The 13,703-nt window shown below is 36.6% G+C and overlaps 1 protein-coding gene across 2 annotated transcripts in view; it reads left to right on the top strand.

The window, feature by feature from the left end:
- Window positions 1-13,703, top strand: part of FSIP1 (fibrous sheath interacting protein 1) — a 254,123-nt gene that overhangs the window by 92,332 nt on the left and 148,088 nt on the right. For both annotated transcript variants that reach the window (XM_058293896.2, XM_071214103.1), the window contains one exon: window positions 1,109-1,267. In XM_058293896.2, the coding sequence (XP_058149879.1) occupies window positions 1,109-1,267 (159 nt within the window). The remainder of the gene's footprint in view (window positions 1-1,108; window positions 1,268-13,703) is intronic.

Genomic DNA, 13,703 nt, shown 5'->3' with positions numbered 1-13,703 from the left:
TCCCAAATGGAATTCATTGTCATCTTTGGCAAGCTTTTTTTCTCCTATATTCCCTAGGTAAATTAGCAGGGTGAACCATTATCCACTAGATGACAAAATCAGAAACTTGGGTTTTATCCTTGATCTTTACTTCTCCCTTAACTCTCCCATCAGATAATCTCCAGGTTCTGTAAACTCTACTTCTTAAGTATCTATAGAATCTCCTCTATCTTCTGCATTCCCCATATTTCTTAGTTCAAGCATTTATCACATTTGGTCTAGATTATTGCTGTTACTTCTTAACTGTTTATTTCTGCCTCCATTCTTATCCTCATCAGCTCCAGTTCTGAAGTGCTGAGCTTATCATGTTGTTTCTTTTGATTAAGATCTGGTTTCCTCCAGAAAGCCTCCTTGCCTCTTTACCCCCCCATGGACGTTAGTTGACCTTTCCCTGTTTCTCATGTTGCCCAGGGATTCCCAGCCTACTTCATACCTGTTGCAGTTGTCTCTTTCAAAAGACTGAGAACTCTTTGAGGGTAGAACCCTATGAAATTCATCTTGAAACATCTGTGCTCATAGGTACTCCCTACAAGTATTTTTCACTGCATATTATAAGTAGATTTATTTATTTTGTCTTTATTTTTTTAATGTTATATTAAAAAATATATAAGTAGATTTAAAAGGATAACATGAAACTAATGCTAGTTGAATAAGAAGTTAGATGGCCAGTTAGGTTCATGAAATCCAAGATACTGCGCTTATAGCTCCTATGCTACTTTTCAGGGATAGTTTGAAAATCCTGTGTCTATCAGAGAAAACCTGATTTCTTCCTATTCGACATATCACAAACCATTTTTTTTTTTTTTAAAGAGAAATGAGAATGTTATGAGAACCAGACTGTTGGGCTAAGAGATTTATTCCTCAGGGAAAAATATCCACAAAATATAAGAGGAGACTTTACATAGAGTGACAGATAACTAAACCATAAACTATTTTTTGTTTCACTATCCTGGTAATTTGTTTGTGTGTGTGCGTGTGGTAATTCCGGAGCACTGATGTAGCATTTTGAGTAGTACATTTTGGAAGATATGTTGCATGGGAATGACCTGGTGACCTGGTTTCTTCTTAGGGTGATAGGTCTCGCTGGCTGGCCCCAGGAGAAGGATATACACTTGCAGTTGAGGAGTATCAGCAGCTTGCTGATATAGATACAAAACTCCAAGAACTCTCTGCAATCTCCCCAACAACTTCCAGCTTTCCTCTAAGAAGTGAAAGTCCGAATGATCAGGTACCTTTAATTCAAGAGGACATGCACTGTTCATGTTCATGTGTGCTGAATCTCGTTTGCATAACTTGACCCTCCGTTTGTTACTAAAGAGGTCTCTGGCTCTTCCCAATTGCTTTTTCTGTGACTACAAATGCAGTAATAGTAGGTTTAATAACGGTCTGTATTTCCTTTGGTTATTTCCACTTTCTACCCATTTCTTCTTTCAGTTGGTAATTCATGGTATGGGACTGCACGGGAAATACTTATTTTAATATTGTTTTATCTCTATGATATAAGCTAAGTCTTGAAGATCAGGAGAGAGGGAAGAAAATTGATACAACCCTCATTAATCCTTTGAGAACCATATTTCTTTTTATTCCTTTGCTACTAGGCACCAGCACAGCCCCCACTTGTCGCTTGCCACATCCTTCTAAGTCCTTAAATTTAACACCAAGCAATGATCCTTTCTATGTTGATTACTTCTCTCCTGGGAGGGTTTTGAAATGAATATACTTCTTCTTTTTTTTTTTTTAAGATTTATTTTTTATTTATTCCCCCTCCCCAGCTCATTGTTTGTGCTCACTGTCTGCTTGTTGTGTGCCCATCTTCCTTTTTTTTTTTTAGGAGGCACTGGGAATCGAACCCAGAGCCTCTGATATGGGAGAGAGGTGCCTAAGCCCTCGAGCGACCTCTGTGCTCCATTTGTTGTGTCTCTCATTGTGGTTCTTTACTGTGTCTCTTGGTCGCATCATCTCACTGTGTCTCTTGTTGCATCAGCTTGCTGTGCCAGCCCGTTGCATCAGCTCACTCCCTTGTGCATCTTCTTTAGGAGGCACTGGCAACCGAACCCAGACCTCCCATGTGGTAGGCGGGCACCCAGTTGCTTGAGCCACATCCACTTCCCTGCTTCCATTTTTAATAGTTCCCTCAAATATTCTTTTACAGAGCTAATGGGAAGTACAGAATAACAGAAGAGTATTTGCTGCTTTGGAAAAGTAAAATTACTTTCCCCCTCTGTATTTGAATATTTCATGGGATCTATTTGGGGGTGGGGAAATTCTTGCCTGAAGGGAAAATGGTCTTTTGTTATTCTTCTACCTCTTTACCATCTTTGTAAAAGAGTTTGACCAAATCATATTCTGTACAATGTTAGGTGGATGTGATTTTCTTGTTTCTTAAGAAGATTTAAATATCAGTAACCTAAGGTAATAGTGAGTCCTTATCCAAGCTATCAATGGGAGGTTAGGAGTCTGGCTTTAGACCAGATGAATCTACCTTAGAGGAAAGGAACAGAGTCAGGATATTCCAAATAAATAGTTTGGTCACTGGTGAAACCTGTATGGAGCTACTCAGCTTCCTTAGATTATGTTTCTATGGGGCAGGCTCAACTAACTTCTGACCCCTGTAGACAGCAGTGATGTTAGTGTTTCCACCACTAATTTCTGGATTGGTACTGGGGTTCTTGGAAAATAGGAAAACAGAAAATTGGAGTTTCCTTCCCCACCCAAATGCATACCAGGTCTTTAACACTGGTTGCACTAGCTAATTTACATGCTGGGTTCCATGTCCCGAAAGGAAGAAGCTGAGGTGGAGGAAAGAAATCGTTCAAAGATATTATTTGTTCTTTTCATGTTTCAGCTGATTTTTTTTTGGGGGGGGGCTTAGATTTCAAGGGTAACCAAACTCTCAAAGCTGAATAGTTATCTTAAGGATAGAAAATGCCTTCTTTCATGACTGTTAAATGTTGTTCTTGAAAGAGAGACTGATAAGTTAGAGATTTGTTTAGCCTTTAGGACATCAAATAAAATATGACCTGATTCTGTCATCATCATCTAAATCACATTTTTCAGAGTTCACATTTATGAATCAAATAAAATATTTTTAAAATAATAAGGAAAACTGATATATTACTTTGTCATCTATCACAATTATGTATTTTTATATAAAGCAAGATATATTTAGAGAGAAAAGATAGAAGTATATTTTGGGACTCCTAATGGATGCATAAACAGAAATGTAATAGCATAGTTGTTGAGAAGAAATAATTGACACTTTTTGCATGCAAAATAGAATATCTTTTGAGTTTTTGTTCAGTTTCTCTTGGCATTTCCTCATTTCTAATTTAAACCAACATTGCACATTGAATTCTGAATTGGGATATTTTTGAATATATACACTGAAAAGTATTTCAGATAAATCTGCATATCTATTCAGTTGATGAACAGACTCCAATTTAATGTTGAACCACAAACATTCATAGTACATATTCACATTATATTTATTTTTTCACCTTCTTCAGACTATTAACTCATCAGTACTTTTTCTTCATGTTCTTTGAGTGGCATATAATTTTATGTTTTTAAATAACCAATTCAAGAAATATTAATTGAGCATTCATTGGGTGTAGGAAATCATAAGGATTTGAAGATGAGTTGAGCAAATATAGCGTTTTGTTGTGAAAGAGCCTGGTTTCAAGTTCTGGATCTACCACCTACTGGTTGTACAGACTAGGAAATTAATTAGGTGCACTCAAAGTCACAGTTTCCTCATCTATAAAATAGAAATAATTCTTTAGGGTTCTTTTGAAGAGTAGATGAGTTAATATGTGCGCAGTGCTTAGCACAGTCTGATGCAGAACTCAACCAATGATGTTATGGTTATAATGATAAGGGAGATAATGAACTTATTTCCTTAAGGGAGGCATAAGAATATGCCTAGATAAGGCATATTCTTGTGTAAGAACAACATGGTCAACACCACAGAAAGCTTTAAACAAAGTGTTGTGGTAAGGGAGGTGGATGTAGCTCAAATGATTGGGCTTCTGCCTACCATATGGGAGGACCTCCTGGTAAAAAAAAAATCATGCCCTCATAGTGAGCCAGTGCCTGTGGGAGTACCTGTGCCGTGAGCCAAGTGCCCACGTGGTGAGCTGAGTGTCTGTGTGGCGAGCCAGTGCTCATGCAAGTGAGTCATGCAGCAAGATGTGACACAACAGAGGAAAGATGAAGGGGAGAGTCAAGGCAAGGTGCAAAAGAAACCAGGAACTGAGGTGGCTCAAGTTACAGGGAACCTCTCTACACATCAGAGTTCCCCAGGATCAAATCCTGGTGAATCCTAGAGGAGAAAAAAAAAACATGAGAAAACACAAAGAGAAATAGACATAGAAGATCACACAGCGAGTGGGCACGGACAGTAAAAACAGGAGGGGAGGTAGGAGGGAGAGGGGAAGGGGAGATGGGAGGGGAGGGGAGAGCAAGGGGGAAAAGAATTTCTAAGGGCAATCCTTAACACTTTTACCAAAAAAAAAAAAGTGTCATGGTGGTTCTGAGGAAAGAGAGAAAGCACATCCAGAAGGAATATCCAGAAAGTCCACTTTCACAAGTGAGGGACAGGAGGAGAAAAAGGAACTAGTGAAGGAGCCTGAGGGGTCAGAGATGGAAGAAAAGAATTTGATTGTAAAGATTGTATAGTGTTGCAAACTAGTAACCTACAAGGACAATGTGACTCTCAGATGGGATTCCTGTAATCCATGGAGGGTTTAAAATGTATTTTTAGCCAACATTTAAAAATTGAGGGAATTCATATAAAAACCCAAATTTCTAGCTTCTCTTGAAAACTTGGAAAATACTGTATTAGAATGAGTAGCAATTGCTGCTTTATGTGGGGCACAAATGATCCAGTTTGCTACAGTATCCACCATATTGTATTGCAGACCCTAAAATCTAATGTGGTACTGCTGGCTTCATGCATTTATGTTACCTGTCCAACTCCTGTACAGGTCATCAATACTTTTGGAAAAGCTTGCTCATATTATAGGAAATGCTGGGGTGGGTGATGTTGAGAATCCAGGTAAAGCTCCATCTCTGACCTTAAGCTGCTTAAAAGGAGACTGAAGATATGATGTAAACGTAGAACAAGTTGTGAAGTGATTATACAATGAAGCAAGGAGTTCCCCAAGGTGGAAACATATTAAGAAAAGTACAGAAAGTATATGTTGTAAGAACATAGAGAAAGGAAAGGTTTTTGGTGAAGATGTGATATTTTTAAAAATCCCTTTGGAGATTTTTTCTTTTTTTGTGTGTGAGTGTGTCAAGAAAACAGTTTGCTGAACAAGTTCAAACATGCAGACATTCCAACTTCTCTGTCTATGGTAACTATTATATAAGGTGCTAATTTGGTAGATGCTTAAATTGTACCTATAGGATGATAAACATAGCTGAGTTAGGATAGTTTAAAGGACTCCAGTGACATGGCTCCAAGATTAAGAAAGTGCTGGTTGTTGTGAAGAGGAAAGACATGAAATCTCCTTTTCCTTATGAGCTTGCTGATTATGATGTTCTTTTATAGATGCCTTGTCCTGGCTCTTAACTTTATGGCAATGTTTTAAAGGCACCATTTGGCTTTTACCTATCCGATTTCCTTATTGTAAAACAAAGCATGTGGTCACATTCAAAAGAAAGAATACATATTGCAGCTATTGCTGTAACATGAATAACAACACTTGGTTGCAGTTTTTACATCTGCTTTTTATTTTCATTTCCTCTTAGCAAAGAAGAACTAATTGAAGTGATTTTTCCCCCTAAGATCTGTGGTTTAACTATGCATTGCTTTCTCTGTACGTTCCCTAACCATCTAACAAATCAGTTCTTTCCATGTATTGTAAATCCTACTGTAAAATTGAGTGATGTTTCATAATTAAGTTACCATATTTCTTATTTGCAGATGTATTAGATTCCAACATTCTCTAGAAATAGCTAGGATATAGGAGTTATATAAGCATTTGGTTTCTTAAATCCTTAGCAACTGGATTCAATAATAGATTCTATTCATTTTAGCTCTTGTAAACAAGTGCAATTTACTCATTTCTCATGCAATCAGCCTTACTAAATCTAGAATTCCAGTTCATGGTTAGATTTTTTTGGGGAGTTGGGCGGAAGATCTTAAAAAATGGCTCTCATTAACAAAAGGTATTTCTTTGTTCATAACCCAACTATTTTAATCAATTTTAAAGGTCCTCTTTAATTTGACTTGTTTTTTGTTCTCAAAAATATTGATTTAGTTGTACACAATTTGGCAAGACTAACAAAAAGTTAACAAACATTTGATGAAAATTGTAGTTATATTTATTGATCTCTTTTCTTACCAAGAGTATAACATTGCTGACAGCAACAATGAACTTTTTTGGTTTCTTCCTGTCTCAGCATTAGGTAAAACTAAGAATATGTAGGACATTGTTTGGCATGCGGTCTTGGAAGACCCTTTATTGTTGAGCCCAGGGATTTGCACAGTTCCACATGACCCCAAATGTACTGAGTCAGTTGAGAGCAGGCATCTAGAAACTTTTTATGAGTGCTAGTGGCAGCATAGAAATCTTATTGACTCTCTGCTCATTTCTAAAAATGACAGAAGTGTGCCACAGGAGCATGGGTTTCTGGATTAAGGAATAAACAAGAAATTCCTTCAGAGGTCCTTACCTCCAGTGCCTCCTTGCCTCCTGTCAAACATTCCCAGTTAAATCTGAGAAATTCCTCTTGCCATCCAAGTTTTCCAGATTACTCTTAAGTTTTATATTCATACTTCTTTGTTTTTCTACCTTAAGTCTCCCGTGTAACCAAGGTTTCTTTTATTTCATGGCAATATGCCAGGATAATAAAACCAGTCTGAATGAAAGATTTTTTTTTCCTCTTCTTTTAATACTGCTGGGAAAATGATAGATCTGATGACAGGAAATAGCAGTAGCCTGTGGAAATGTGTAGCATGAGCATGGGAATGAAGGATAAGATGGCTTTAGTAAGGCAGTTCTGTATTTTTATAATGCCTACAGCATGCTTTATTTGCATATCAGATAACTCAGGAAGCTGCCAGCAATTTCCTCTGTATTTGGCTTTTGAAAATTAGTTTACTAAACTTCAAAGACCTCTTTGAAGAGGTCTTTGATAGTTATTTTTCTATTTTTCTAAAAATGCACTGAGAATCCCTTGGCTATCAATTAGTGTAATCAAAAAATATTTGTTGACCTCAGGGACAGTTCTCTTCTTGTGGCTCCCCAGACATTTAGTGCTTTTTGGGGAGAGTTTTACTGAACTCTCCATTAAAGCTTTCCTGTATGACTCAGAAGAAAAGAACTGATCTTGTATTGATGTGGTCAAAGAATCTGCTTAACATTTCTACAACAGGAAATTAAGATATTTCCTGATGATTATGGAAATGGACAGTACATGTTAGCACTTTGATGTGAGATTAGAAACTCTTCTGGAGACATGGAGTTTTTTGAATATGCTACTAGACAATTTCAGTGACTATCTTTTTTTTTTTGTTCCCTCTTGGCTGTTGCTTTTATCATATGATATTCTTCAAATATTTGAACTATTTGGTTATGCTATCAGATGACATGACATCATGAAAGATGTTATATATCCTTTGGGTCCAGCTGTAAAGAATTACAGATCATAGGCTCTTCGAGTTGAAAGAAACTGTTTCTCAGAAGAAATTGAGACCCAGAGAGAGAAAGTAACTTGCTCAAAATTACACAGCTGGGAATGTATGGAAGGAAGGATTGTGGGAAGATGATGGAGCATGGAGTGCCAGGACTCAGTCCTTCTCCCATACAACTATTAAGCTGGTAGGAATTGTCTGAAACAACTATTTTGAAACTTTAGAGGACAGATGAACACTGTACAGGATCCAGGGAAGAGCAGGAGGAGGAGGCTGGTAACTTATCATAAAGAACAGTGAATTGCAGTCTCCGCCTGTGGTGCCCATACCCCACACTTGTTGCAGGCTGCTGAAGGGTCCAGCCCCTGACCAGCTTGCTGGTGAAAGAAAGGGACATAAAATACCTCTTCTCCAGGAATAGGGGTGGGCAAGGCTGATCACTGATCACAGCTTTTGATTAGCAGATTTGGATTTCTGGGAACCCAGCTCTGAGGGCTGCCATTGTTTCATCTCATCCTGGACAAAGGTGGCAACAGCTATTATTTTAACCCACCCCAGACAAAGGCAGTGGCAGCCATTGTTTTGTTTGTTTGTTTTGCTTTTTGTTGTTGTTGTTGTTTTTGAGGTACTGGGGCTGGGGATTGAACCCAGGACCTCATATGTGGGAAGTCAGCACTCAACCACTGAGCCACATCAGCTCCCCTGAGTTGATTTTTTTGTTTGTTTGCTTGTTGTTGTTGTTTTTTAGCAGGTGCTGCGAACTGTTCCTGGGTGGGACCTCCTATGTGGGAAGCAGACACTCAACTGCTTGAACCACGTCTTCTCCCTGGCAGCCATTATTTTAACCCTCCCTGGAAGGGTTGGTAGTGGCAGAGACATAAGACACTGCACTTCCTCAGGGTTGTGGAGAACAGTTAGTCGAAGGACTGCATTTGCTGAGCAGTCCAGGAAAGCATAGCTCTGGGGAGCCATAGGAGAAGTTCCTGATCCATTCTCCAGGGCAATTGGAGAAGGTCTGCACCCCCTTTGTGGGTTTCTGTTTTGCTTGGGAAAGATTGACTGGGGAAAGTCTTCTCCCAGGTGTCCCTCTTCACAGAATTTGCCCTCCAGGTGAAAGCAGCTTGAGACAATGAAAGGAGTGTAAGAAACTATAAAGGTGGACAGTTTGGTGCAAATGCTTGCTGGCTTCAAACACCCAGGAGAGGGAAAGGGAGGTCTGTCTCCTGAGATATAGAGGCAAATTCCAAAACAACTACCAAGCAAAAGCCCAGGGCAAAAAAGAAAGACAGGGGAAACTCTGCATACTGTATTTGCGTTGAGCTGACCTTCCCAATAGGATCCCAATTAGATTAAGTGCCAATTTCTCATCAGAAACCATGGAGGCAAGAAGGCAGTTGGTTGAAATACTTAAAAGGCTGAAGAAAAACAATTTCTAGCCAAGAATTTTATATCCAGTGAGGTTCTCTTTCAAAACTGAGGAGGAGATTAAGACATTTTCAGATAAACAACAGTTCAGGGAGTTCATCACTACTAGGCTTTCCCTATAAGAAAGCCTAAAGGGATTTCTTCACACTAAAAGGAAAGGATACTAGACAGTGGTTCAAAGTGCCATTAAAGAATAAAGACCTGTGGTAAAGGTAACCACTTGGTTAATTTTAAATGCCTATATTATTGTGGTATATTGTTTGGTATGCAACTCCCTAAAAAGCGATGATAAAGCTATATTTTTGGACATACAGTGTATAAAGATGTAAGTAGCAACAAGTATTAAAAAAAGGTGAGGGCAGAGGGGTATAGTAAAAGTGTATTTTACTATATACTGTTATTGAAGTTAAGTTGGCGTCAAAACAAATATTATTGTTCTATATTTAGAATGTTACATTTTATCCCCATGATAACCACAAGGAAAATAGATGAAAATATATCCAGATAGAAGTGAAAAGGCACTCAACATGGTACAACACAAAAAATCAAATAAATTTAAAAGTAGGCATTATCAGAAGTGAAGGACAAAAAAGGTATTAGACTTAGAAAGGCTGAATAGCAAAATGGCAGAAGTAAATCCTGGTATTATTAGTAGTGACTTTAAATGTAAATGGATTAAACTCCAGTCAAAAGACAGAGATTAGTAATATTATTACAAAGTCAATAATAAAATAAAATAAAAAAAAAAAAAAAAAAAAAAAGACAGAGATTAGCAGAATGGATAAAAAAGTATGATCCAACTATATACTGTCTGCAAGAGACTCACCTTAAATTTAAAGGTATATAAGCAGGTTGAAGGTAAAAGGATGGGAAAAAATATAGCATGAAAGTAGTAACCAAAAGAGTTGAGGTGGCTATATTACCATTGGATAAAATAGACTTTAAGTAAAAAACAGTTATACGGGACAAAGATGGTCGTTATATACTGATACACTGATAAATGTGACAATTCAACAGGAAGATTAACAGTTATATATATATATATATATATATATATATATATATATATATATATTTATACCTAACAGCACAGCCTCAAAGTATATGAAGCAAATACTGATAGATTTGAAGGGAGAAATTGACAGTTTTACGTTAATAGTAGGAGACTTTAACACACAACTCTCAATAGTGGATAGAACATTTCCTCAGAAGATCAGAAAGGAATTACCAGACTTGAATGATACTCTAAACCAACTTGACTTAACAGACATGCATAAAACACTTTACCCAATGAAAACAGAATACACATTCTTTTCTAGTACACATAGATCATTCTCCAAGATAGACCATAGGTTGGGTCTCAAAACAAGTCTCAATAAATTAAAAAAATATTGAAATCATACTATCTATATTCTCCAACCAAAAATGAATAAAGTTAGAAATCAATTATAGAGGGAGAAATATAAAATTCACAAATATGTGGAAATTAAACAACATACTCTTTAATAACCAATGGGCCAAAGGGGAAATCACAAGTGAAATTAGCAACTAACTTGAGGTGAATGGAAATGAAGGCACAGTATACCAAAACTTATGGGATGCAACAAAGGCAGTGCTGAAAGGGAAATTTATAGCTCTAAATTCTTACATGTAAAAAGAAGAAAGACTTCAAATCGGAAACCTAACCTCAAAACTGGAAGAACTAGATAAAGAAGAGCAAACTAAACCCAAAGAGGGCAGAAGGAAGGAAATAAAATTTAGAGCATTCATAAATGAAATAAAAAACATCAAAAACAATAGAATCAACAAAACCAAACATTGGTTCTTTAAAAAGATTTAAAAAATCAACAAACCTTTAGCTAGACTGATAAAAAGAGGCTAAAATGACTAAAATGAAAAGGGGGGCATTACTATCAACCCCACTGAGATTAAAAGGATTGTAAGAGGATACTATAAACAAGTGTATGCCAATAAATTATAAAACCTAGGTGAAATAGACACATTCTTAGAAACATACAAGCTATATTAATTGACTCAAGAATAAATAGATCTCATTAAACCAATTACTAGTAAAGAGATTGAATCAGTAGTCAAAACCTCCCAACAAAGAAAAGTGCAGGGCCATATGGCTTCATAGGGAAATTCTATAATTCCAAGAAGACTTAACTCCAATTCTGCTCACACTCTTCCAAAAATTGAATAGGAGGGAATACTCGTTCAATTCATTCTATGATGCCTATCTCCCCTCGTACAAAAGCCAGATAAATATGCCAAAAAGAAAAGAAAACTACAGGCCAATATCTCTTATGAAGATAGATGCAAAAATCCTCAACAAAAATCCTAGCAAATTTAATCTAATAGCATATTAAATAAAGATCCACCATAACCAAGTGGGATTTATCCCTGGTATTCAAGGTTGGTTTAACATAAATAAAGCAATTAATATAATACAGTACATTAACAGAATAAAGGGGGAAAAAAACCCACATCATTTCAATTGATGCAGAAAAGGCATTTGACAAAATCTACCACCCCTTCTTGATAAAAACACTTCTAACACTATGAATAGAAAGAAACTTCTTCAACTTGATAAAAGGCATATATGAAAAGTCTACAGCTAACATCCTACTTAATGGTGAAAGACTAAAAGCTTTTTCCTAAGATCAGGAACAAGACACAAATGCCTGTTTTCACCACTGCTACTCAACATTGCTCTGAAAATTCTTGCCAGAGCAATTAGGCAAGAAAAAGAAATAAAAGGCATCCAAATTGGAATGGAAGAAGTAAAACTTTCCTATTTGTAGATGATATGACCCTTCAGGAAAAATTCTGAAAAACCCTGAAAAATCTTACCACAAAGCTCTTAGAGATAATGAATGAATTCAGCAAAGTGGCAGCATACAAGCACAACACCCCCAAATCACTAGTGTTTCTATACACAAGCAATGAACGATTGGAAGAAGAAAGCAAGAAAAAATTCCATTTACAATAGTAACTAAAGGAATAAAATATCTAGAAATAAATCTAACCAAGGATATAAGAAAACAATAAAACACTGCTAAAAGAAATCAAAGAAGACCTAAATAAAAGGAAGGACCTTCTGTGTTCATGGGCTGGAAGACTAAATATCATGATATCATTCCTACCCAAAGCAATTCATAGGTTTAGTTTAATCCCAGTAAAAATACCTACAACCTTCTTTTCAAAACTGGAAAAGCCATTCATGAAATTTATATGGCAGGGTAAGGGACACTGAATAGCTAGCTAAAGCCATCTTGAAAAAGATGAAAGAAATTGGGGACTTGTACTTCCTGATATTAAAACTTACCACAAAGCCACTGTAATCAAAACAGCATGGTACTGGCACAAGGAGAGAAATACAGATCAATGGAATTGAATTGAGAGCTCAGAAATCAAACCTCACATTCATAACCAACTAATTTTTGACAAGGGGCAAAGACTATTCAGTTGGGAAAGAATAGTCTTCAACAGATAGTGTTGGGGAAGAAAAAAGGAGGGCCATATAAAAAAATCAACTCAAAATGGATCAAAGATCTAAAATAAGAGGTAGAACTATCAAATTCTTAGAAGAAAACATAAGGAAGCATCTTTAGGACCTTGTGTTAAAAAATAGTTTTTTAGACTTTACATCCAAAGCACTAGTAACAAAAGAAAAAAAACAGATAAATTTGACCTCATCAAAATAAAGAAATCTTTTGGTCTTCAAAGGACTTTATCATGAGATTAAAACGACAGCCTATACAGTGGGAGAACATGTTTGGAAACTACATACCTGATAAAGGTTTAATATCCAGTCTGTATAAAGAAACTCTTCTACTTAACACCAAAAAGACAAACAACCCAATTAAAAAAAGACCTTGAATAGACATCTCTCCAAAGAAGATATATGGATGGACCAAAAGCACATGAAAAGATGCTCAACATCATTAGCGATCAGGGAAATGCAAATCAAAACCTTAGTGAGATACTGTTTCACAACCATTAAAATCATTGCTATTAAAAACGGAAAATAAGTGTTAGAGAGAATGTGGAGAAATAAGAATATTCATTTATTGCTGGTGGCAATGTAAAATGGTATAGACCTTGTGGAAGACAGTTTGTCAGAAAGCTAAGTGTAGAACTCCATATGACTCAGCAATCGCACTACTAGGTACATACCCAAAAGATTTGAAAGCAGAACTCAAACAGGTATTTGCACACCAATGTTCATAGCAGCATTATTTAGAATCACCAAAAGATGGAAGTGACCCAAGTGTCCATAAATTGATGAATGGATAAATAAAATATGATACATGTATATAATGGAATATTATTCCATCATAAAAAGGAATGAAGTCCTGATACATGTGACAGCATGGTTGAATCTTGACGGCATCATGTTGAGTGAAATAAGCCAGACACAAAAGGACAAATATTTTATGATCTCACTGATTTGAAACAATTAGAATAAGCAAACTCATAGAGTCAGAGGACAGGGCAGGGGTAGGGAAGGGTAAGTTAAGTCTTAAAATGTACAGAGTTCCTATTTAGAATGTTGGAAATGTTTTGGTAATAGATGGTGGTGATGGTAGCACAA

The sequence above is a fragment of the Dasypus novemcinctus genome, chromosome 3, assembly GCF_030445035.2.
Source record: "Dasypus novemcinctus isolate mDasNov1 chromosome 3, mDasNov1.1.hap2, whole genome shotgun sequence".
Taxonomy (NCBI): domain Eukaryota; kingdom Metazoa; phylum Chordata; class Mammalia; order Cingulata; family Dasypodidae; genus Dasypus; species Dasypus novemcinctus.
Note: the sequence above shows the minus strand (reverse complement) of the source record. Positions and strands in the feature narration are given on the sequence as shown.